The sequence below is a fragment of the Neolamprologus brichardi genome, chromosome 2 (genome assembly GCF_056152115.1).
Source record: "Neolamprologus brichardi isolate AB-2024 chromosome 2, ASM5615211v1, whole genome shotgun sequence".
NCBI classification, from domain to species: Eukaryota; Metazoa; Chordata; class Actinopteri; order Cichliformes; family Cichlidae; genus Neolamprologus; species Neolamprologus brichardi.
Window position 1 is genome coordinate 6,121,033 of NC_142105.1, and position 23,154 is coordinate 6,144,186.

General features: G+C 38.0%; 2 protein-coding genes across 7 annotated transcripts; both read right to left on the minus strand.

Moving 5' to 3' along the window:
* Positions 1–10,227: 10,227 nt before the first annotated feature.
* ccna2 (cyclin A2) lies at positions 10,228–13,739 on the minus strand. Of its 5 annotated transcripts, XM_006798878.3 has the most exons (10): positions 13,635–13,739; positions 13,445–13,522; positions 13,102–13,349; positions 12,332–12,590; positions 12,144–12,250; positions 11,751–11,974; positions 11,456–11,660; positions 11,265–11,378; positions 10,902–11,035; positions 10,228–10,804 (listed from the first exon to the last, which is right to left on the minus strand). In XM_006798878.3, exons 3-10 carry the CDS (start codon positions 13,309–13,311, stop codon positions 10,753–10,755), a joined length of 1,305 nt encoding a protein of 434 aa, XP_006798941.1. In that variant the 5' UTR covers positions 13,312–13,349; positions 13,445–13,522; positions 13,635–13,739; the 3' UTR covers positions 10,228–10,752. The 5 variants fall into 5 exon arrangements, with proteins under 5 accessions (XP_006798941.1, XP_006798939.1, XP_006798942.1 ...); XM_006798876.3 differs by having other exon boundaries at positions 13,102–13,522; XM_006798879.3 differs by having other exon boundaries at positions 13,445–13,732.
* Positions 13,740–15,693: 1,954 nt separating this feature from the next.
* bbs7 (Bardet-Biedl syndrome 7) lies at positions 15,694–22,733 on the minus strand. Of its 2 annotated transcripts, none has more exons than XM_006798881.2 (19): positions 22,295–22,733; positions 22,131–22,196; positions 21,346–21,408; positions 21,096–21,271; positions 20,820–21,006; positions 20,664–20,733; positions 20,465–20,572; positions 20,047–20,177; positions 19,783–19,867; positions 19,574–19,676; positions 19,276–19,468; positions 19,077–19,151; positions 18,908–18,973; positions 18,644–18,783; positions 17,453–17,617; positions 17,230–17,339; positions 17,016–17,119; positions 16,356–16,479; positions 15,694–16,251 (listed from the first exon to the last, which is right to left on the minus strand). In XM_006798881.2, the coding sequence occupies exons 1-19, from the start codon at positions 22,328–22,330 to the stop codon at positions 16,118–16,120; spliced, it is 2,136 nt and encodes a 711-aa protein (XP_006798944.2). In that variant the 5' UTR covers positions 22,331–22,733; the 3' UTR covers positions 15,694–16,117. The 2 variants fall into 2 exon arrangements, with proteins under 2 accessions (XP_006798944.2, XP_006798943.2); XM_006798880.2 differs by having other exon boundaries at positions 18,908–18,976.
* Positions 22,734–23,154: the final 421 nt, after the last annotated feature.

Below are 23,154 nucleotides of genomic sequence, written 5' to 3' on the forward strand. Positions count from 1 at the left end.
AATAAGCGCTAAGCAGAATTGATATTATCCTTGCAACATTGGAATTTCATAAATGCACGAATGGGTTGGTGCGCAAAAGAATAACGTCACAATAATGTGATTGGTCACTTGCAATGTTGAACCTGGAACAACATTTTCATGATGATCTGGGAACAACACCAACACGACATATCAGATCATCCGTTTATCAACTGCCTCCCAGCTGACCAGCTTGGATTTGCCAGAACAAAACTCCATAAGGAAAATAGGACTCACTTGATTACACACATACTCTTTTTGGCCAGGAAAAATAATTTCTTACTGGGCAGTGAGCATGCAGAAAGTGAATTAAAATATCTTGCTCTACTTCTGAAACAGTCTTTGGCTGCCATAAACATATAACTGAACTCAAAAATTCATACGGGGAAAACGAGAGAGAGAACCATCAGAAATGTAGGAAATTAGCATTAGCATATTAGTATATTAACAGAAACTTGTTCTTTCAGCTACCTACATACAGGCTTCTATCATCAGGGATTATTCTTATTAAGAAGTGTCTCTTCCCTGGATTGTTTTTTTTTTCAAGGCAAAAACTTCAGGGGGAAGGCTTTTTTCTTTGTTTGGTTGTTATTATATGAAAAATTGGGATGGAATTGTCCATGTTATGCTGTAGTAGGTATTGTAGCAAACTTTTCATTAGATATCTAAGCATGGATGAATGGATGGATAATTAAATGAAGATATAAGGGATTAGTAAGCAAACACAAATTTTAACTTAAAAGCAGCACTGGGTGTTTGTTTGTGAGTGTGTCAAACTGTAAATGAGTTACCTATTCTGTACATTAGCAGGAAACATTGAAAACTGATACATGTCCTTTGAGCATTTTTAGAGACCAGAATAACTTTTTGTGTATAACATTCAATGTATAACCATTGAAGTCATGCTCAAAAACTACACATTTGCCTTTGTCTTTATCTTCACCAATATCTCATCTTCTAAAATTTTATTCTTTTTTCTCTTTTGGCTAAAAGCTGTTCCTGACTAAATCCTGAGAGATCACAGGTCAAGTCCTATCAGTTAAAGATGACTTGAGATTTATGGATTACAGATGCCCAAGTTACATATGGGATTCTTTAGACTTACTTAAGCAAGGTTTTTATGTCCAGCACTTTTTATAAAATGAGCATAAACACAAATATAAACTCTCTAGAGGCAATAAGCTGGATATATTTTGTTCATTGTATCTAAAAACTTCACCTGCTGGAACATCAAATAAGACATGTAAGAGGATTACTGGTGTAGATTTATATATATATTTTTCACTGTGGATCATTATTCCTGTGTTTCTGACCTTTGTAATGACAACATTTTCAATATACCTCATTCACAACTAGACTATATAGTGGAATAAATAAATGGTTTTAGCCTTGGTTCATTTAGAAGTCATACCCAACTTCAAAATGTGGTTGTTTTATTCACTTATTTTAGTTTTTAAGTGAAGATGGAGTAGTCTCATTTTTAAACCATCATGCAGTGCCATCTCCCAACTGTCCCTTGATGAAATTGAAAGCCAGTGGGGATACAATAGAGACAGGTGCCTGCAGTTTCCATGTACATGGTAATTCAATATGGTACAAACTAGACCACCGTCATCAACTGAAACTGAGTTCTTTCTTCACGTGTCCTCATTAGACAGTCTGAGGTATCTCAGCACACTGATGGGGATAAAATCAAATCAAGGATATCAAATGAAGCTGCTGCTTCTCTTTTTGTGCCAATGTAAGTATACAGCGCAAGGGATACTAATGTTTTTGTAATGAGTGCATCTTCACGGAAACTCCTTTCGGTGAAATGAGGCTCATCAAAGAGTCAGGGCATCCACACACACCAAGTCTTCGTGGAAAAAGAAAATTGGAAAAATGAGAATTTAGCTAAATATATAGAGGGAAAAATAATTTAGGGCTACATGCAAGCCAGGTGATTGAGCTATTTGTGATGGGCATCGTTTCAGAACGAATGTCACAGTGACTTGAAAAGGGAATGACCTTTCAAGAGTCAAGCCACACTTCATTACACAAGCAAAGTCCTAGAGCTGCAGCTTAACAGGAGGGATTCTTGGCACTTTGCATAGCTTCTCTTTTCACAGAGCACAAAACAATGAAAGGACACACTTACCATGCTTTTTTTTTTATTGTTGATTGAAGATAATGGCTGTCAACTGAAAGGAAACGAAACATTTTTAAAAAATATTGAAACAAAGGCTTAGATTCACTGGATTTATTCAAAAACAGTATAAATCGAGTGGAATTACTCAACAGTAACAAGTTTCTGTTCTTACCAACTGATGTCTGTCTTCTCCTCCACACAGATGATCTGGAGTCAGGTAAGCTCTTTATTTTCTTCCCCCTAAAACTCCTCCTCACTAAGGAAAGCTGACAAGATGCACATCCTCATCTGCAGGTAGTGTTGCCTTTCACTGACAGTCAAACGTGAGATGGTTAGCTCATGCTTCAAGTCACCTTTGTGTGACTTTTATTAAGCGGTTAAACATTTCTACAAGTTTTCACAGACAGCAGTTGTTATTTTTTAGAATGTGTGATGCTGCCCAGCAGCTTTGATCACGTATTTAATTAATTTGAACTCTTTTTTAAAAAAATTGCAAACATGTTAAAGTTTCACCAGTCTATCTGAAACTGTTAGTAATGCATTTTTTAATCATTTATAATTTTCCTCTTTTCTTATATTTTTTGCCCCCAAGTTTTATTACCAGTCTTGAATATTTTTGTTTCCAAGCTTTTCTGCAGGTAAACTTTGTTTGCACTCTAGAAATACATTTTTTTTTATTGTTTTAGTGGCCCTATTAAGGGGTTGATTATTTGCTTTAAATTATCTTAAATTTAACCCTGACAAAGAATCTGTTATACCAAGTCTAAAGTCTGTAGTACTCTGTAGTTCTTTATACAAATGCTCCTTTGAGTTTGACAATTAAAATAGTTGCATTCTGTTTTTATGACCAACAATTGGCTGAGGTGGAGCAAATATGATATGATAAATATTTTGGATAATACTGAGTAGTTTACAAAAATGCATTCATCATATAAGCTTATATATATTCTGTATAAAATTCTAATTAGCAATTAGGTGAAGTATAATATAAGTGAAATGCAAAAACCGAGTTTTCTGAAAGAAGGCCAGAAGCTTTAAGATGTGTATTGATTCGTTTGTTTGTTATTCTCACTTCTTCTCTTGTTTGAAACTAAGAACTGCAAAACCATTCAGGGCCCTGTTTAATTCCATTTATGGTCAACTTCCTGGGGAGAATGTGCTAAGTATAGTATGCAGGAGGGGAATGTTTGCAGGATGTGTTGATTTTAGGAAATAGATTAAACTAAGATTCATTTAATTTATTACTCTATTGTTATTTCCTGGAATCAGAGGCAATGCTGTCATTACAGACGGGAGCTGCAGCATTATTTTGTGTCAAAAAAAAGCAGGTGCTGCAGACTTTTTTCTAATTTCTTGTTTTTTCTCTTTTTTCTATTAGTTTCAGTCAAACTAAATATAAAACACTGATCCACTTGACCTGATGAACAGTTTAAAGGCTCTTTGTTTCTGCCCCACCACTTAGCCATGCATGTCTCACATATTGTACTTGGCAGTACTTGGTTGCCTTCCACCCAGAAACCAGAATGGCATATGAGAAAATGTCTTTGGGTGATTAATAGCATGTGCCCATAATTACTCCAGTGTCTTGAATCAATGCCTGGGAGAGGTAGTGTTCTATTAAATAATAAATCAGTATTTTAACATGCAGGCTTAATTCAGTGCTCTTTCTGCCTGTGTCTACATTTAGCTCTTTGTTTCATGCTCTACATTAACATGGTTTCAAGCATGGCTACTCAGAGGTTAATGTGCAAACAGGACACAAAGAGGAGATGCTTGATGGCTGATAGGAGGGAAGGGATCAGCGGCACAGCTCACATATCATTATAGTTGTCTCCTTCGCAGCAAACCTTAATTAAAGTGAGCACCTGTGAGAAGACGGGAGTGTGAATACCATCTCTGAGGTGATCCAGTTACGGAAGCTCACAGTTTCATTTCACAGTCTCCCAGGCTGACAAGGAGCCAATTTCCTTCATTCCCAAATAAACAAGAGTATAGCAGCTAATAACAAACATATCAGATTGAATGGAGATATTTTTCAGGTAACTGAGATATCGTCTGCTCACCAGAGGCAGACATACACAAACTGAATGGATTATGTACTTCTCTGAGTATTTAATATCTCACAATCGGATGAGCTACAAGTGTTCATATGAAGTGTTTGGATAATATGTGCAGTTTTTACAAAAACTAATTTCTCATTCTTTCTCTCATGTGGTATGTGCATGTAGATAATGACTGTTAAAAACGCTACGGACACTGAATTACGATTCATATTTTTAGCAAAATCCTCATACAGTGCACCAAACTTCATGCCTGGATTAACCTAAAAAATATTTTAGCTGATCATCTTTATCTCTCAAATGAAATGTTTGGGTTTTTTTGTTTTTGTTTTTGTTTTGTTTTGTTTTTTTTGGGGGGGGGGGGGGGGGGGGTGATAGTTTCAGATACATATCTATTTGTAATGATTTTGATTATAAACTGTAAATAAAGTAAGTAAGTAAACAAAAGATGGACATAACTTCCAGGTCTGAAAAGTAAAGCCAGTGCAAAAGTTCTTTTAATCTGCACTCCATCAAATGGCAAGCAGGGAGCTTTGAATGCCAGTAACACACAGCTGTAACACACACATATATATATACACACACAAGTCTGCAAGGGATTTTCCTATAATTTCCTACCAATGACAATGTGATGGATGACATTGGCTGTCTTAAAAACATTGATGTCATTAGCTGTGTTTAATGACTATAATTAATCTAAGCCTAAATAAGACAAACTGCAACTTTTTCATTTGCAAAGTGTTAAAATATGCAGTGACACTATATCTATTAATATGTGCAATAACTAAAGTCTTTTTTCTGCCTGTAACCTAACTAATTTCCTGAATTTTAAAGATTAATGTAAAAAAATAAAAAAAAATAAAACAAGTCAAGTCATACAGAAATCACTACTGTTGTGGTTAAATACAGACAGTTAGTGATTAATGATACATATGTACTTAAAAAGAAGCTTACATAAGGAGACATACTTGGTCATACTGTCTGTAAGTTGAAGACTAGTCCAAAAAAACATCAAACATTGCCATGAAAAAGTATTTGCTGCTTCCTGAATTCTTATCTTTTTCACACATTTGTCACTGTGATCATCAAACAAATTCTAGTAATGCCAGTCAATACCAATTGCAGTTTTTGAAATGATGATTTCATTTCTTTTAAGAGAAAAAAAAGCTATCCAAACCTTTCTGGCCCTGTGTGAAAAAGTAAAGGTCGCCTTTGTTAAATCATGAGTTAACTGAGATTAATCAAAATGTTTGGACTTTAGTTTCAGCTCTCAAAAAGCAACACATCATGAGACCATCTAAAGAAACAGCTGAGAAGCAAAGTCCTTGACAGTCTGGAAAAAGTTACAAGGTTTGCACTCCAGCTAATCACAGTGAACCATTAACAACAAATGGAGAAAAAAACCTGGAACAGTAACAAAATTACCAAAGTCTAACAAGATTTCTCCAAGAGCACATCAACAACTGATCTAGGAGGTCACAAAAGAACCCCAAACAGCATCCAAAGAACTCCAGACCTCACTTGTCTCAGTTAAGATCAGTGTTCATCATTGATTCCCTGTTATCACAAATGCTTGATTGCAGTTCTTCCTGCCAAGGGTGGCACAACCACTTATTGGTTTAGGGAGCAATGCAACAGTGCCAGATAGTTTGGATAGTTTTTTTTTTTTAAATAAAAAAGCATTTAACGTGCGTTATCTTTGTCTTATATTAAAACTATTTTCATGTTTGTTTGATCAGAAACATTTAGGTGAGACAAATGTGCACAATGTTTGGCACAATTTGTGTGGCAGGAAAATCATGTTAAAACCAAAGTTAGTGAGTTAACCTTGTTTTTTAAATTGCACTTTCTAAAATCATATATGACATTTACGTATTAAAATCTATTTGTTTTTATATGAGAAAACATCTATTGATTATTTATCATCTAAATCAGTGATCCTGCAAACTGCTGGGAAGTGAAACCAAAAGTCAGCAGTTTCTTCCCATTGCCCTTCCCAAGTTGTCAGCTTTAAAACCAAATCACTGAGAGGTTTTCATTCATGAGCGGTGTGGCTTGCGACAGCTGTGTTACAGAGCTCTGTGCCTACAACTCAATATATGCAGTACTGAATGACCGACAACAAGGTCTATCATCAATCAAAGGGTCACCATAGATCACATGTTTACTACTTTCCACAAATTACAGCTTTGCTGAGGCCAGGCTCAACTTGTGTCTTATACCTTTTCAGGAACGTACATCATAATATATTCAAAGAGCAGATAAACTGCCTCTCCTAAGGGGAAACCATCCACAGCTCTTGTGTATGAAACCAGTCAATAAATGTTGTGCTAGATGCAACATTTTCGATTAGGGAACAAATAGACTACTGTCATGTTAGAGAGAAGACTTAATTTAGACAAATATTCATGAAATGTAATCTTTATTTTTATTTTTTAGCTTTTTGGGGTTTGGGGGTAGAGGGCTGACTATATACATAGTTAATTTCTGATAATCAAAGATGTAAAGTACATAAAACTCCAGCTAATATTTCTGATAATAAATATATTTTATTAGGATTGACTTTAGCTTTGCTCTTAAACTACAGCATAAAACTATGTAAGCATGTCAGATTAGCAGCATTTTAGAATATATTGTTTATACTTTAAAGCAAGAAAACGGGTCTTTTTTGAGGATAAATGCAAAATAAGTAACTTTAGAAATTTATTAATAAGATCAAGAAAACAACACCTGAATATTCACTGAAAATTAAAAAATGCTAGCCTACCCATTTTACAGGTAATGAATTTTATTATTTTTTTCCAACCCAAATGTTAAAAATACCAAAAAGAACAAAAATTTTGTCCATAAAGTGGTTAGTGTTTTGATCAGAGTTTACCTTGGTTTATATTTTATTATTATTGCCAAGCAGGTGTTTTGAACACGTCTCTATTTAGAAAGTGTATCTATAGTCTCAGAAGATGAGTCCGATTCAGCAGTTTTGTTGCTCTTTTCATCTTCATCAGATCAGATGCTTTGATTATTTCGTGGCCATAGTCTAACTCTCTGTTGTCTGCAGCATAGACTCTACAGGAACCTACACCGCAGATGCTGCTGCTTTTGACTTTTTCAGGATTCAGATTGATTTGCACTAAGGCTAGTTTTTATTTATTTATTTTTTTATTATTATTTTTTTTACTATATGTTGCAAATAAAGACATCATAGTATTGTAACCAAAGGAGAATTTTAAACTCAAAAGCACATGTGCAAAATAAATCAGAGCTGGCAAAGCTCTGAGTTACAGCTGGAGTGAGCAGATAAACAAACTGTTATTATTTTGAAATAACCCGTGCACGAATCTGCTGAAGAAGAATCCCTTAAGATTCACTGGTGTGAAATTAGCTGAGAGGTGGCGAAGTGTTTTCAGACATGTCTCAGAGAAAGTATTCACAGAAACAGCTTGACACCTTGGAACACTATGCTTCTTTGCTTTCTTGCAGAGAGCCACATTGAAAAATTTCTACATCCATCACATCTGCGTAAGTGACCTTTAGTAGTTTTGGCAGCTGGATTAGCCATGCTACCCCTTTCTGTTTATTTCTAGTCAAAGATGTAAGAAAACCTCCAAATTAGTTGACTTTTAAATATAAAGTTAATGTAGGAATGCAAATATTTACAGATCTGGAGAAATCGATGTTATTTCTGGCAACAATGATTTGCCAGAAATAACTTGCATCACACAGGTACACTGCATATGAGTAATGGGTGTTTTCATTATTGTGTTGAAGTATAAGGAAACCAGCTGTCATTGTGTTATGAACATGCTCCCCTCTAGGTTAACAGGATATTGATCATTTTGGGACTATTCAATCATTCAAAGACTGCTTGACCTCCTCTGACTAATGACTGAAGAGGAATAAAAATAAAACACAGTAAGAACCGCAGGTGAATGACAAATTAAAGGAAAACCCAACATAAATTATCTTGGCATTGACTCTGTTCCTGGAGCTGAACTGGAGAGATGAAAGCCTTTCTTCCGAAAGATATTTATGCATTTGATGATTTAATGTTTGTGTTGAGCATCTATTTGGTGCTGTATAAAATCTGGCGATCAGGAAAGCCATAGCGTGCACATTATTTTGATAAGCATCAGATAATTCAGTGATCCCTTATGTCATCCTGCAAAAGACCACTCCCATCAGGACATAAACATGTCCTTCAATACGTGGAAAAGTGGACTCCACACTTGGCAGTAAAATAGCTTCCTATCTGTGGTCAATAGATCAGGTGTATTGGCCACTTTTACATCCCTGGGAAATGTTAAATGGCATTAACCCTGTGAGTTATTTTAGTAGATATTAGCTTTCTCACCTTAAGTCTCATGACACTTTGCCCCTTGATATGTACAATATATATATATATATATACATATATATATATATATATATTAAAGGTGGCACAGCACCTTTTATATATTTCATCAGCAGAAATCCTCAATATTCCTCCTGCCAATTCATGAAAATGAGATTAGAGGAGTGCAAATCGGCCTACTGAATGCACTGCTTTAATCAGCATGAATCAGGATGCAGATTTAATCTTGGCTTCTGCTTTTACTCAGCAGTTTAGATGTTTGAGCTATGGCTGTGTAAATACACTTAATAGCTCTTGCATAAAATTATTTATGGTAATTTTAATTACTGAAGGAGAACACAGATAAGGCTCCCTGCTTCACACTTATCTGAAAATAAGCAACATATAAAGCTGGTAAAAGAACAAACGGGTTTCTATGAATAAAATCATGAGCTTTTATTTGTGAGGCAATTTCAGCATTTGAGTCCATAACAGATCATTTTTAAAGTAATTTTCTTACACAGTTCTGCAAAGGCACAATCAAGTACTCCAACATGCCTCAGTCCTGGCAGTGTTTTGGCAGATTTGTCCCATATTTCACAACACACGCTCCAACCTCTGTTCAAAGCAAGGCTGCCTAAAAGAGCGAACGGGCTGCAGCATCGATTTTGCCACCGAGTTCCTGAGCTGTTTGAGAAGCATCCAGAGGAGAAGCATCATGAGCATCAGGAGACCGAGAAGCATCCCCACGTACAAGCTCAGGTTCCAGCCCCAGCCCAGTGCCAGCGGCAGCGACGTGGACGCCACTACAAATCTTCTGGGGGCAGGCATGGGTTTAAGCAGCAAGCCACTCTTTACACTACCAAAAATGGTCTTTGACAAAGTTAGATCTTAGGAGTTAAACAGATGTTATGCCGTAGCTGCACGAGTCATCATTCAGCCAGGTATCCAGCCGTTTAGGCTATGTTATAGAATTCCCATCAGTTTCCATGGTATTAAATCCTCCCGTTAGTCATAAGTGTGTGCAGGCAGTAATAAAGGAAGCCTGCGTAGAGTGTGCATGCTCTTTGAGCGGTCCATGCTTCTGAGAAGTGATGAAAATCCTTTCTGCGGCTGGGCTCCACTTCCCCTCTCCTGTCAGACTCCCTGCACAAAGCCAGCCTCCCAATTTATCACGAGGGGGAGCGTGCAATACCTTCAAAGCTATTGGCCGACTTTGCCTCATGTTCAGATAAAAATCAAGTCGTTGATGAATGACAAGTGGAAAAGCATTTAGTTTGACACAAAAACCCCACCCCTCCCTAAAGGGGGGGGGGGGGGGGGGATGTCTCCTTATAGACAAAGCATTTTTCCTTCCTTTGAACAGAACCTGAAATTCCTTGAGGGGCTTTTGATATTTCAAAACCAATACTTATACTGTTGTAAGAAAAACTGCACAGGAAAACCTTACTGGTTTAAAGATCCAAATCACTTCACCTTTACCATAAGTACCACTCCTCAATGGCACTTTGTCCTCAATTCAAACAGAAATCCCATTTTGGATAGCCAGAAATTAGTTTAGCCTTAATACAAGGACTATACTTTCCCCAGGCCAAACAACAAGGGCTCACATTCCTAAGCCGATGTAAGCTTTTAAGAACTTGTCCTCTGCTGCCCTCTTGAGTCTAGGGTGTTGATAAAGAGTCAGAAAATGTATTTAAAAGAATTTTATTTACAAGAGCCATAGCCTAACAGTGCAGAAGATGCCCCAAAAAGCTTTCAAGACACCAATGTAATCAAATGACTCAATGACAGACAAACTACACTTTAATCTGCATCCCATGAGGCCAAACGGTCCAAGGTTACACCTCTTTAAAAAAAACTAGGCAACCCTGCACCCTTGCTTAGGAAACTAAGCTAGAAAAAGTTGAAGGCCACAATCTGTTCTGTGGGTTTAGGTACATGTGCAGGTCAATTAGCAACACCGAGGAGCCAAGTAGCCCAACATAGTGCTATAAAGCCTATAATTTGTCTGATTAAAACTTCTTGATTTTGCCAATAACTGTAGTGTGGCATGAATCTTAGACCTTAGAATATAAAAATTACAAAAAAAAATTCCAAAAGTCAAAACATCTAAAATACCTAGTGCTACTCCAAAAAGAGCAGGGCATTTGACATTGTGGCACACATCATTAAATGACAGGGGAGTACAACATGGACAGAAGGGAATGAAGCAGTCAGTTCAGCTGCAGTTTAGTTGGTGCATTGATGCTTGAGACTTCATGGTACCTGTGGAAGAGACGAGGGTTTAGTGCTTTAGCACAAAGAAATCCAGACTGTTCCAAATGCAAACAACCATAAGTCTTCAAACAAATCTGCTACTTACTTTGTGCCCTTGTACTTCTCCCGGACAGACTGCTGTGCATGCTGAGGGGCATTGAGGTATATGCGGTGAAGATCCTCAATGCATGGCATCAGATCTTCCAGAGAGTAGCCAGTCATCACGTTCAAGGACTTGGGCTAAGGAGCACAACTTTGGTCAGTTTGTGTCTTCAAATATACCAATACATTTCACCACACACTAAACTAAAGCTTGCATGAACTTGGACAAGTTTAACTTTAAAAGGCAGTTAAGAGTAGATGCAAGCTCTGCAGCTATTGGCTGTGCTGATGGACACCATTGGCATTTCCACCTACATACAGACCAATACCTCCTAGTTGCCCATTTGTACAAGTCTGTAGAGCTCACCCATGAGGCACCAGTCACTGTGGTGTTAGCCAGAATGTAGGCCGCAGCTGCTGTCTGTGATGGCAAGTATTTCAAGAAGGGGTCTGAATCAACCAGGCTGAGCTCACCAAGGTACTGAAGATGAAAAACAACAAGTGTTTAGACAATGCACTTAAGAGATCACTTTCAGACTACAGAAATCTCATGCCCACCATTGCCAAGCTCTCCACTTGTTTGGTAACAGGGTGCTGCAGGAAGTACTGAGTGAGAAACTGGTTTATTGTTGGTGCTGCCAGGTCAAACGAGAGCACTTTAAGCACTAGATGCTCCATTCTTAACACTTGCTTCTTTGTGTAGGTGTCGTCTGTGATGTAAACAAACTCTGCCACCTCTGGTGGGTAGATCTCCTCAAATTTCCTGCATAACATTCAAAAGGAACAAATGTAATGTTTGCAAAGTAGTGGGCTTTGAACATTTGTAGAATCTGACATGCAAAGAGGTACATACGAAGCTAGCAGCATAGCTGCAGTGCCAACCAGCTGAAGTTTGCCTCTTAGGACAGACATTGAGGAAAGGAAGCGATCAATGTAGTTAACGGCCAGATAAAGTGTCTCATTCTGGAGCTTGTACTCTTCGCCAACTTCGACCAGCCAATCAACCAGAATGGCTCGCATGCTGTTTGTGATGTCAGGCTGCTTCTTCATGTAGCCAGCTTTAGGCCTGGTTTTCACCTGTGGGGTGACAATCTAGTTATAAAGAGCCAGTTTGCAAACAGGATCAGATAACCATCAACAGGTTCAGGTTGAAAAATGTTGCCAGGGGACACGTCTAAGATGGCAGCACTGCCAGAAAATTCTGATACGTTTTTTGGCTTTATCACTTCGTATGCCAATTTCTCACCTCCATCTCCCTCAGGTAGCTGTGAATTTCAGCTGCATATTCTGGTGCCTCATTTACATTCACTGGTTTTTCCTCCCCCTCAACCACAGACATGTCCATTGGAGAATCTGAGAAGAGTTTTACATTTAGTAAACCGTAAAAACCCAGATCAGAGTAACAGTTGCTAGCATCATTTCCTTTAAACCCACCAAAGCTGACATCCATCGCTGATGGAATTTCAATAGTGGCAAGGGGCTGCCGGAGCCGTGCCACAGCACTGATCTCCAGTGGGGATTCTTCAACTGTGGGCTTGGCTTTGATACTCTCAAATGCCTGCTGTGGCTTCTTGACACAGGCTCCATCAGGCTCATCAATATGGATCTGGAAAGCGGGTTGCTTGGCCAGTGGTTTATCAAAGCAGCTTTTCCCAAAGTCTTCATTTTTACAAGACAAGGATTGTGTTGAATCCTGGAAGCAAAGAAAAATTTAGGCATGGCCCACATGATAGAAACTTTGTTAGATTAGATCTGATAGCTACACTATCCAAGGGCATGCATGCAGCTCAACTTGGTGGTTAGAAAAGACTTCTTATTACAACACTAAGTGTGCTGCACTTGACTGAGAACATTCAGATGATATTACACTAGTCAGGTTCAATGTTAACACTCAATTGTTACATCTGCTGACGGGAGGGAAACGTTAATAAAGCACCCTCAAGAAGGCATGTCTGTTGTTTTAAGCAGCCAACTACATGACTGACTTCACCTTAATGTTGATATTAAAATGGCGGTCAATTGGTGGGAACCGGGCGTAGACACAACTACGTTCGTGAGTTTGTAAATATTACGTTTTAAGAAATCATAAAAGCATCAAGTATTTTTTAAACAAGCAGGGACATGGTAAAACGTATTGGCTCCAAAACATGTAGTCAACAGCAAACCGCAGCACAAGCTAAGCAGTTACCAGTTAGCATTGTTACCTGCTTTCCGCCGACTTGGGATTTGTTCCTCTGGTTGTTCTGCAGGGCTCCTAGCACGGTTCTGTTGGCGGCTTGCTTCGGAGGAAGGTTTTCTTGGTTTTCAGTCGCCACAGGTCGGGCTTTGAGCGAGCCTCTGAGTCTCTGCAGTACATTTTCCTGATTCTGGTAGTCACTAGCCGCGCTTCCCTGTGCTCTGTTAGCGCCTGACATGTTGCCCTCCAACTCCAGCCTGCCTTCCGCTAGCTTAACTACAATTGTTGAGTGGTAGTTAACTTGTGAAATGTGAAATGAGAAAGGGATCAGGTATATGGATAATTATAGCGAGGTTATCATTAGCTGCTACCTTGCCGAGGAAGCTTAAAGAATTGTTCACAATCAAAACTAAGCTGTTGAGATGGTAACCACACTTGGAACCCCCGTGCTAAAACAAAGCAGACAAAAACAAGACATGCACAATTGGTGGTACAATGGCTACAGTCGGAAGACAAGAATTTAAGTCGCCATAACGCACGAGTTTCGAATTCACTACCAACCTGAAAACAAGGGAGCTAACCTCGATCCATTTACACAGAAACCTGTAGAGACTGCAGCTTTCTCTCAGTTCAAGTAGCCCGCGAGGATTGAAACAGACCAATCAGAAGCCGCGAAGGCAGTGACGCGTAAAATGTACGGGGAACCGAAGAGTACAATAATCTTCTGATTGCTAAATTCAAAACCGGTTTGGCACGTTTGAACGTAAAATCGCGTTATTAAGTCAGCTGGGCCTGTGTAACAAATGCACGCTTAAAGGATAAGATGTTATTTTATTTTTTTCCTTTTTTTATTTTGCTATCTTCATATATGTTCAGACACACAGTTTACCCAAGGCATTTAGTCATTTTGTTTATATGAACCATTTGTAATCTGTTCTTAGTGACTAAAGACTTGTGTTGGGAAGTACTAACTGCATGCAATACACACATTAATTAAACCACTTTTTGAATTAGCTTGGTTATAGTTTAATTTTTAATGAATACATTATCAGAGAAGTTGTTACCTGAATAACTGGGTGCGCTTGCCTTTAAAATCAGTCTAAAACTAATTATTTGCTGTCTGCAAATTGCACATAAAACCAAAGTTTATATCCTTCTACTTTTGCATAAATAGTGGACCGCTATAATTTACATATGACATATGAACAGGCAGTCACTGCTATAAACTCAACTAAATGTCAGCTTTTACTGATATGACTGTTTTTTTTATATATCTTTTTTTATTTACAAAGCAGTTTGAACTATACATCCATCCAGTCATTTAGTTAACAATTTTGATAACCTCGAATATTTTATTGCAAGTAAAAGTTTAAATATTTAATCTTTAATATAATATAATGTTTAAATATTCACTAAATGTTAACAGCAAAATATACTTACAATAATAAAGGAAATTCTCCTTTACAGAGCACGTTACATAGATATCCTCCTAAATGTCTTCCGTAGTGGACTTTTGCAGTCATTTCCTCCATTTTGTTCTGTTTTTTTAAATGACCAGAAAAGGAGTCCTTTAGCAGAAAGCAGAAAGAAATTTATTGCAGTTTGTTGAGGGAAACAAGGATCTTGAGTTGTTTGATGAAGAAGATCATAGGGAATAAGCCCTTCAAGAAGAAAGAAAGAGGAGCATCAGAGATGATACTCAGAGAAGTCCTCTTGAACTTGTTGTCATTAAGTGGTTGGACAACAAGCCAGTTGTCATGGCATCCTCTGCCTATGGCAATCAACCTCAGGACACATGCATAGGATGGTCCAAGAAAAACAAAAGTTTTGTCCAGGTGCCAAGGCCACTGGCAATTGCTGAGTACAGTACCAACATAGGTGGCGTGGACCTTGTCGACTGAATGTTGAGTTTCTACAGGATGGTCTCTCGCACTCGGAAATTGACAGCATGTGCAGTTCTCTATTTTTTTGGTCTGGCAATCACCAACTCATGGCTTCAGTATAGCAGTGACTTGCAGTTTTGGGGGAAGAAACCACTCAAGTTCCTTGACTTCAAACTGTTCCTTGGTGAAGAGTTGAAGCAAATGTTTGCCATCAAAGATCAGTTTTACATGTTTGGCCTTCCAATGTCCTCTGCAGTGGACATGTGATATCTAAAAAATAAAAACTTTTTTTCCCCCCAATAAATTATTTCAGTCTTCTGATTACCTTACAACATTTTTTTTTCCTGGTAGTCAGGAGGATATATTTGCTCGTCTTTTAGGGAGCGTTTCAGATGGCACCAGTTTAAAGGACAATGCAAACTGCTAAATCTGCTTCTGCTTTATATTCTCTAAACTGTATGTCAAATTTAAAAGTGCAAAGAAACTAGATACCAAAGAAATGATAATGCACAGTAAACTCACAAAGTAGCAAAAATACAAATTCTGTGGAAAAAGTACATTGGGACTTTCATTCTTTCAGAGTATATGTATTCAATTAACTTCCACAACGTTGTTGTGATTTTGCAGGACTTGATCTCTGGTACTCAATCAGACAATGGAAGCAAATAGGCAATCTATAGATTTGCTATTCACGATAGTGTAGTTGTAACAGTTTAATGAATGAGACTTGATTGGCTTTTTGTTAAAAGTCACTGTATTATGCAAGTCTTCTTCTATACAAGTCGATTTTTGTAGTAGCATTAGTCCAGTGAATGATGAACTTTACATCATCTCATTTTTATTTGAAGAGATGAACATCACTCATATGAAAACCATAACATAAAAATATACATTACATATTTCTTTAATAACCTTATATTTGGTCACTTCAAATGTCAGCTATTCATACAGGCAACTTTGTTATAGTTATTTCCAGATACTTTAAAATACATAAATATTTAAATATTGTGCTCAGTAGCTATGACAAAAAGTAACTAAATATATTTAATAACATTATAGAAACACAGAGATACTACCATGAAACAAGCGTTTCATTAGAATACAAAAATAGCACAAACATTCAAAGACAACTAAATGAATACCTTCTGACCAATTAAAAACTTAGGCCTCATTAAAAAAATCTAACAGAGAATTCAAGTCATAATTATCAAGTATCTCCAGCAATGAGGACACCTTGGTTTTTACATTCTGGCCCTTGAACTTGAATTTGTCGATGAAGAGGTCTGTGATCATTCCTACAGGAAAGAGAATGAAAAACATTAACTATCATAGGCCAACAATATTAATACGGTAAGGATCACGATGAGATCAGTTAAATGAAACTGTTAAAACATTGCACCGTAAAGCCTTTCAAGGTGTGCAGGCTGTTTCTTGTACTCCTCAAGGAGATTAGCGGATTCATCCAAGATGTTGCGATATTCTGGAATGAGGAAATCAGCATTCCCCTCATGAACCTGAAGCTCCTGATGACCACAGAGGAAGTAGAGACGCATGTTGGGAAATAGGAAGCAGATATTAGTAGCTACATTAAATTATACTCAAAGAAACATGTGAGCAAACTGTATCATTTCACTAAATCGTGCACAGCAGATTTGCAACAGTTTCAACAGTATATTGGCAGGGATGCAATGGAAATAACGTTGCCGTATTGTGAAACTGGTGCCTCCGTAATAAAAATATAACCTGCAGGGATTACAGCTTTTTAATCCTCATTTTAGGTTTAAATAGCTTTAAAACAGTTTTCATCATTTTAAAATCACCAGTTTAACTGGAGATTCTATACGTGCAGTTTATGTCAGCTTAGAGTTATGACTCTCTCACCTCTCATTTACATAACCATTAAAAATAATTGCCTGTGGCATTAGCAAGATGGCTGCTGAGTTGCAAGACTTTTTTCTAGAAGGTATTTGATTAAATTCTGAACAAACCGGGTGGTCTTTACTGCAAATTCCACAACACAGTTCAAAGGAATGAATATCTTTTTTGCTTTTACACTTACTTTAAGGGCATCGATGAGCTGAACTTTTCTAGCCAACAACAGCTGGTACTCCAGCTTTGGATGGATCATGTTAAGGGTGTGGCTCACAGAGTCATCACTGATTTCTGGAAGATTAATAAACATAAATGCAGGTTTTCCATTTCTTCTGTTTAAAAAAACAAAACAAAAATAAAACCTGACAGATGATATTGAAATAGAACAATAATACACCTACCGTATGAAATGTTGAGATTGATTTTCTTTTTGGTAGCTTCTTTAGACAGAACATCACTCAGTATGGAGATCGTAGAGATGTTGTCAGACTTAAAGTGACCCTCCCCTTTGCTGTGAATACAAAATGGTTGAATATATTAAACTATATGAAACTACCTATTAAACTCTTGAAAAACTTAAAGTGTATGTAGTTTAGAGCTTGTCTACTGTGTGTCTGCATTTACCAGTAGGTGGCTTCAAGCTGTGTGCCAAGGAAGGTGTTGTGGAAATAAAATGTGATGCTCTCTCCTGCGGGTGTTTTCTCAGGTACCTCCGGCAAACAGAAAACCACCCAGGAGTGGATCTCTGCAAAACTGAACTGCCCCACCAGACTGAGCCTGTTCATTGGCCTTAAATAGCGTGAGAAAAGCAAAGAGAAACGAGAACAAATGATTTTATGAGAAAAAAGGGAAATCCTGATAAAAGAACCGTGTTAGAACATTTCTGTGTTGCTGCTATTAACAGTAATATATACATACAACACAGAGTTGCTGTCACATATTTCATAGAAAACCATAGTAAAAGTAGAGGTTACTAAGGCTACGTTCACACTGCAGGCGAAAGCGCATCAAATCCGATTTTATGACCCTATGCGACCCATATCCGATCATGGTATGACAGTGTGAACAGCACAAATCCGATATTTTCCAATCCGATCTGGGTCACTTTCATATGTGGTACTGAATCCGATACATATCCAATGTTTTAAAAAGCGACTGCTGTTTGAATGGTCAAGTCGCATTAAATCCGTCTTTTACATCACTGACACAAGACAGACGCCGATATTAAATCCACCAAGGAGATTATGTGGCTGCTAAAAACTGGAAGCAAAACTAGAAATTTCACAACAAACACATAATAAAGTGAAATAACAAAAACTGGGAGATATCGCAGTTCTAGTTGCTACTAATCTTCAGATGTCTTTGTGGATCCAGGAACCCATGCATGATGTCAAAGGAATTGTCAGTATATATGTGTGTAGCCACTCACATTTTTATTTGTTTGTGGGTTTGTTACTCTAAAAGTTATGGAAAAATAACATCAGAATTTCACCAGAGCTGGGGCTTGATTTATGTTTGTTGGGAATTCAGATCCAGATTATTTTTATCACTGTGATGGAAGGCAAACTGGACACTGTGTCTTATGTTGCACTGACAATTTTAGTTTCAATTCGAGGGTCTAAATGTAGGAACCATTTCCAACTCTAGGTTTAAAGCTAATAATATGTTTTTGTCTTTAAAACTATCTTTTGTGTTCTGCTTCAAAAAGAATGAGATTACCAAATTTCAATTCACATCTCTAGGATTTTAATATACTTGAAAAGACTGTTTTCAAAATTCAAAGTAGTGCAAATTTTCTGTAATTCTTTTAATTACCTCTCTTGGTCTATGCTGTGAGTCCGCTGGTGGAGGGACAGAGGTTTGATCTGGTACTGGCGCACCTGACAGGTCTTAGGTTGCAGTCTTGGGGTAATATACGCCTGCAGGGTTCCATACTGTCCCTCAATGGACCTCACCTATAGAACAGTTTGTTGTGGATCAAACATATTACTTCTTCTGTAACACATCATATCACAAATAGCTGAGGCAAGTTGATTATGTAGCCATTTTAAAAATGCCACACTTTGATGTACTACTTACTTTGAGCTCAATTCTGGTAGTGTTGGCCTGACATCGGTATGTGGCCAGGAGGAAGTTCCCATTGGGCTGCTAAACAGAAACAGAATGAATGTGAGGCCTTAGATCACACAAGCAGGTTTATGACTTAGTTTGTAAAAGTTTTTGTGTGCACATAGTTTACACGGCTCACCTCTGAGTCACATTCACTGAAACTGACGACAGCTGAGTTCTTATCCACATCCAGGAGGTCAATGGGGACATCACTCTGTGTAGAACATTAGTCTCAGTCATATTCTGCTAGCTTACTTTTGCTACACGGAATGAAAAGTGTACTTTTTTTTGGTTTTGCAACTTGTCTTTTAACAGTGCGCTATAACAGACACATGTACCTGCAACAGCAGGTTGTCGATGGCAGTCTGCACCTCCAGGGTGAGGCTGTAGCTGGCATCGTCTTGGCAGAGTGTAAACTTGTCATTGATGCTGAAGACGGGGACAGCAGAGACAGCCGTGCTTGATTGAGAGGTCTGCTGGTACTGCTCACGTCCCTGCAGGACTTTGACCTGCAGCTGCTCCAGCTCTGCCCTGAAAGTTAACAACATTACTAACTGAAAAACTGAAAGACTTGTTTTGAAATCACACTTCACAGTAAACCAAATAAAAAAAAAGGGAACAAGATTTTGCTAATACCTGAGTGCTTCTACTTTAGACTGTGTCTCCTTGCTCATCCTGACCTCATCTCCGGGGCCAGCCTCGGCCTTCTGAGGCTCAGTGGTCAAACCAGTCACCCATCCTGTAAGAAGTGAAGAAAAGAGTGGACACAAGACACCAGACACTTATTGTTCCTGAGGGAAAAAAATGCATAAGCTGCAGTATTAAGGGAAACATTATTATCTAACCCGTGTAGGTGGCAGTCAAGACCTCATCATAAGACTCCTTCCCTACACAACCACCCTGGATGGAGGTCACACTCTCTGACAATACCTGTTATGAGGAAACACAGCAGAGGAAATATTGAAGATTAAGAAGGGAATCTGTCATTTGATACCTAAATGCATTAATATTTGTAAATTAAGCAAAAAATATTCAAATAACTTTAGGTTTTTTAACAGTTACAAAAATACAACTGTAAATCTATGGAGAGTGAATTTTTAATCACTTACGTGCTCAAAGCGCAATGTCGGTTCATTAGAGCTGTCAAAGCCGTAGACCTCAACTGTCCCATCATCCCTCCCCACCAGGATATCATTCACTCCGTCACCAATAATATCATAGTTGTCAATGCAAAGAATTCCTGGGAGACAGAAAACGTGATCGTTTTGCCAGAGGTTAAGTCATCAGTCATACACTGTGTATAAAATGAGATCAGATAGATCTGTTTGAGAAACAAATTGTTACTGCATGCCAATGCAGTAGACTCCGCTTTATGACTGCTTTGACTCAGAGCAATCACCCTCTGCTGGACAGTAAAAATATTGCACTTTTAAGGCACCTGTACACTGGCTTCATGTGTAAGAACTCGATGCTATGCCCATCTTTTCTAACAGTGTTCATGAGAAAATAATGCCTTTCTGTACATACCTCCTTTCTTTTTTTCATTGTCAATTTCCCATTTGGTCGCAGCTGAAAGTTCACCAATCTCAACCAATCCTATTTTTCCATCTGTGGTTCCAAAGAGAATTTCCTCTCCTAAAGAGAAATTTAAGAAATGAAGTTCAAACTGGTACATATAAAGCAGCTTCATGCTTTATGGTTACAGTAAACAAAGAAATCAACCTGCCTTGATCTTTATACAGTTCCAACACAGAAGGAGGTCCAGGAACTTCTATGTCATATGCAAGTTCAGATCTCTACATACAAAACCATAAAACAATTGGCATCTCTCATTTGACAAAGAGCAACTCAAATCAGAACAGTAAATGAGAGCTCAGTCTACCTGCAAGACTCTGAGCACTCGATCTTGGCATGCCAGGACGGGGACGAGGTGAGTGAGGTTTTCATTTGACAAACATGTGATGTCATTGATCTTGTCTCCAGAGAGGTAGTAGTCCTGATCTTTGCAGTCACAGTAGTGGTTGTAGATGTAACTTGCGCACACAAAAAGGTCGGCGCCTGAGACATGCCTGGAAAAGTCCCAGTGGGGTAAAGATGACACAGCTCTGCACAGCTCAATTGTGTAATGTAAATCAAAATGAAAAAACATGGTTCCTACATTGCATTAATGCTCTCAGTTAGGTTGGCTTCAAAAGTGAGGAACTGTTTGCCTTTCTTGGTGAATCCTCGGACCTGAGAACCAGAGCAGACAAAGATCTTTTCCTGGGGAGTTCCCGCAGCACCTCCAAGGTCCATTCGGGCTATCTTCTGGCCAGGAAGTGTTTTAAAGACAGGCTGAAACAAAGAGTCAAAAGTCTTACAAGCTGTTCATTTTAAATCTCTGTGATGACAGGAAAATATTTACTCACCACTGCTTCCCCCTTCTTGATGCCAAAACATGTGAGTATTCCATCATGATCAGCAATAGCAACCTAAAACATGAGGAGACACCAATCAAGCACTCTAATACTTACCAATTTCATTTTTTAGTTTAATTAACGATTGTAGCAAGGGCAAGGAGTCACATCTAGAAGATAAGCCCAGTATCAAAAGAGAGTATAAAAGAGACCTTACATATACTATAATTTGTTTTGCACTGATCCCACATGGTGATATGACCCTTGAGGTTTACCCAAAATGCACTTTTTTAAAGTTTTCTACAATGAACTAATAGAAAACATGTTTAATTAAAGCCTGCTGGAAAAATAGTGTTGAAATCTTGTTTTGAGGCAAAGTCTTGATCTTTATGAAATTTGACTGACTATACAAGCAGTTTACATGTCCCTCTTTCAATTAAACTGACACTTCAAAACAACTGCCCAACTTACTGCACAGCGTGACAAGTCTTACTTCTTGAAGGGCTCGGGTAAAGCAATTATTTATCAGAAATCAATGTCATTGGTTTTGATTTCTGACCATCTAGTAAACAAAATATGTACTACAGATAAATAAACTAAAATCCAAATAATAAAACTGGTTACATTTTTTAAATCAGAATCAGAAAGACTTTATTTATCCCCAAGTGGCAATTAACAAAATTAATCATCTGCAGTCTTCAGCAAAAGCAGGAAAACAATCTGGATTTAGTCAGAAAACAATACTAACACCACAAATGTTAATTAATTTAGGTTACTGTATGGCTCATAAACGATACCTTTTGGGTTGCCTTTTTTCCCAGTGGAGGAAGAAGCCTCATAGTTTTCTGAGATGTCACGCCAACCTGAGAGATAGAATGGAGGAGAACTTTTACTCCTAATATTAATTAAAGAGAGAGAAAAAACACACAGCATAAACCCGACGTAGTCTGCTTTGTTTTACCTGAATGTAATCAACTCTATTGAGGCGAAGATCCATCTTCTTTCTACTGTTTCAACTTAAGTAGGAAAAAAAATCTGCAAATATTCCAAGCAGGTTATTCAGACATTACTCGTGGCCCATAGCCGCCCGTTACAATTAACACTTTGTCAGAAAAACGTTCAACCCAATTCCAAGACGATAACGATGCTAGCTGAGACTGGGATTATCTAAAGCAAGGGGATTAGCTCAACGTGCTAGCTTTAGCAATCGGAGCTAACTGGTACTGGCACGCAGGCTTCCTCAACGACCGAAAATCATCTTTAAAAAAGACACGAAGGAAGTCGATGTGTGTAGATGTGAGCGCGGATAAATTCTCATTAAATGCCGATATCAGGTATAAACGATCTGTGCAACATTTTGGGACTTGTAGAGGGCAGTTGCCGTTGCTAATGGCAACGTTGCAGGCTGTAACGAAACTGCAATTCCACTGGTTGAAAGGGAGTAACGGACATTGAAGCTGCATTTTGATTGGCTATCTCATTCACGTTTTCTACCGGTGCGTCATGTCACTTCTATATCTAGCAGACAATACAAGAATACATAAAAGACAAAAAGAGAAATGAAACATAAAAGCAGAAAATAATGACAATAATGTTTTTAAAAGTGGCCAAAGTGTGCCATTCTGCCAGTAATGTGAAAAATCCCATTAGCCTTTTGAATTTTCAAAGCTTTGGAAACAACTGAATAGTTTTTGCTCAAGGATCTGTACCAACTTTTACTCTTTCTCTATTTTTGGGAAATATAAAATTTACTACTTATCCAGACCCTCTTGGCACCTCTCATTTTTAAACATAAAACACCATTTAATTATAGTGACATAT

Excerpts from the sequence above, each read along its gene's own strand:
- ccna2 (XM_006798878.3), bottom strand. The coding sequence starts at position 13,311 with ATGTCAGGCGCTAACAGAGCACAGGGAAGCGCGGCTAGTGACTACCAG. Across the intron at positions 12,251-12,331 it reads AGCGATGGATGTCAGCTTTG|ATTCTCCAATGGACATGTCT; the intron begins GTGGGTTTAAAG and ends AACTCTTCTCAG. Across the intron at positions 11,661-11,750 it reads GCAGCTATGCTGCTAGCTTC|GAAATTTGAGGAGATCTACC; the intron begins GTATGTACCTCT and ends AATGTTATGCAG.
- bbs7 (XM_006798880.2), bottom strand. The coding sequence starts at position 22,330 with ATGGATCTTCGCCTCAATAGAGTTGATTACATTCAG. Across the intron at positions 21,272-21,345 it reads TCAAGAAGGGGGAAGCAGTG|CCTGTCTTTAAAACACTTCC; the intron begins GTGAGTAAATAT and ends TCTTTGTTTCAG. Across the intron at positions 21,007-21,095 it reads ACTGAGAGCATTAATGCAAT|GCATGTCTCAGGCGCCGACC; the intron begins GTAGGAACCATG and ends GGACTTTTCCAG.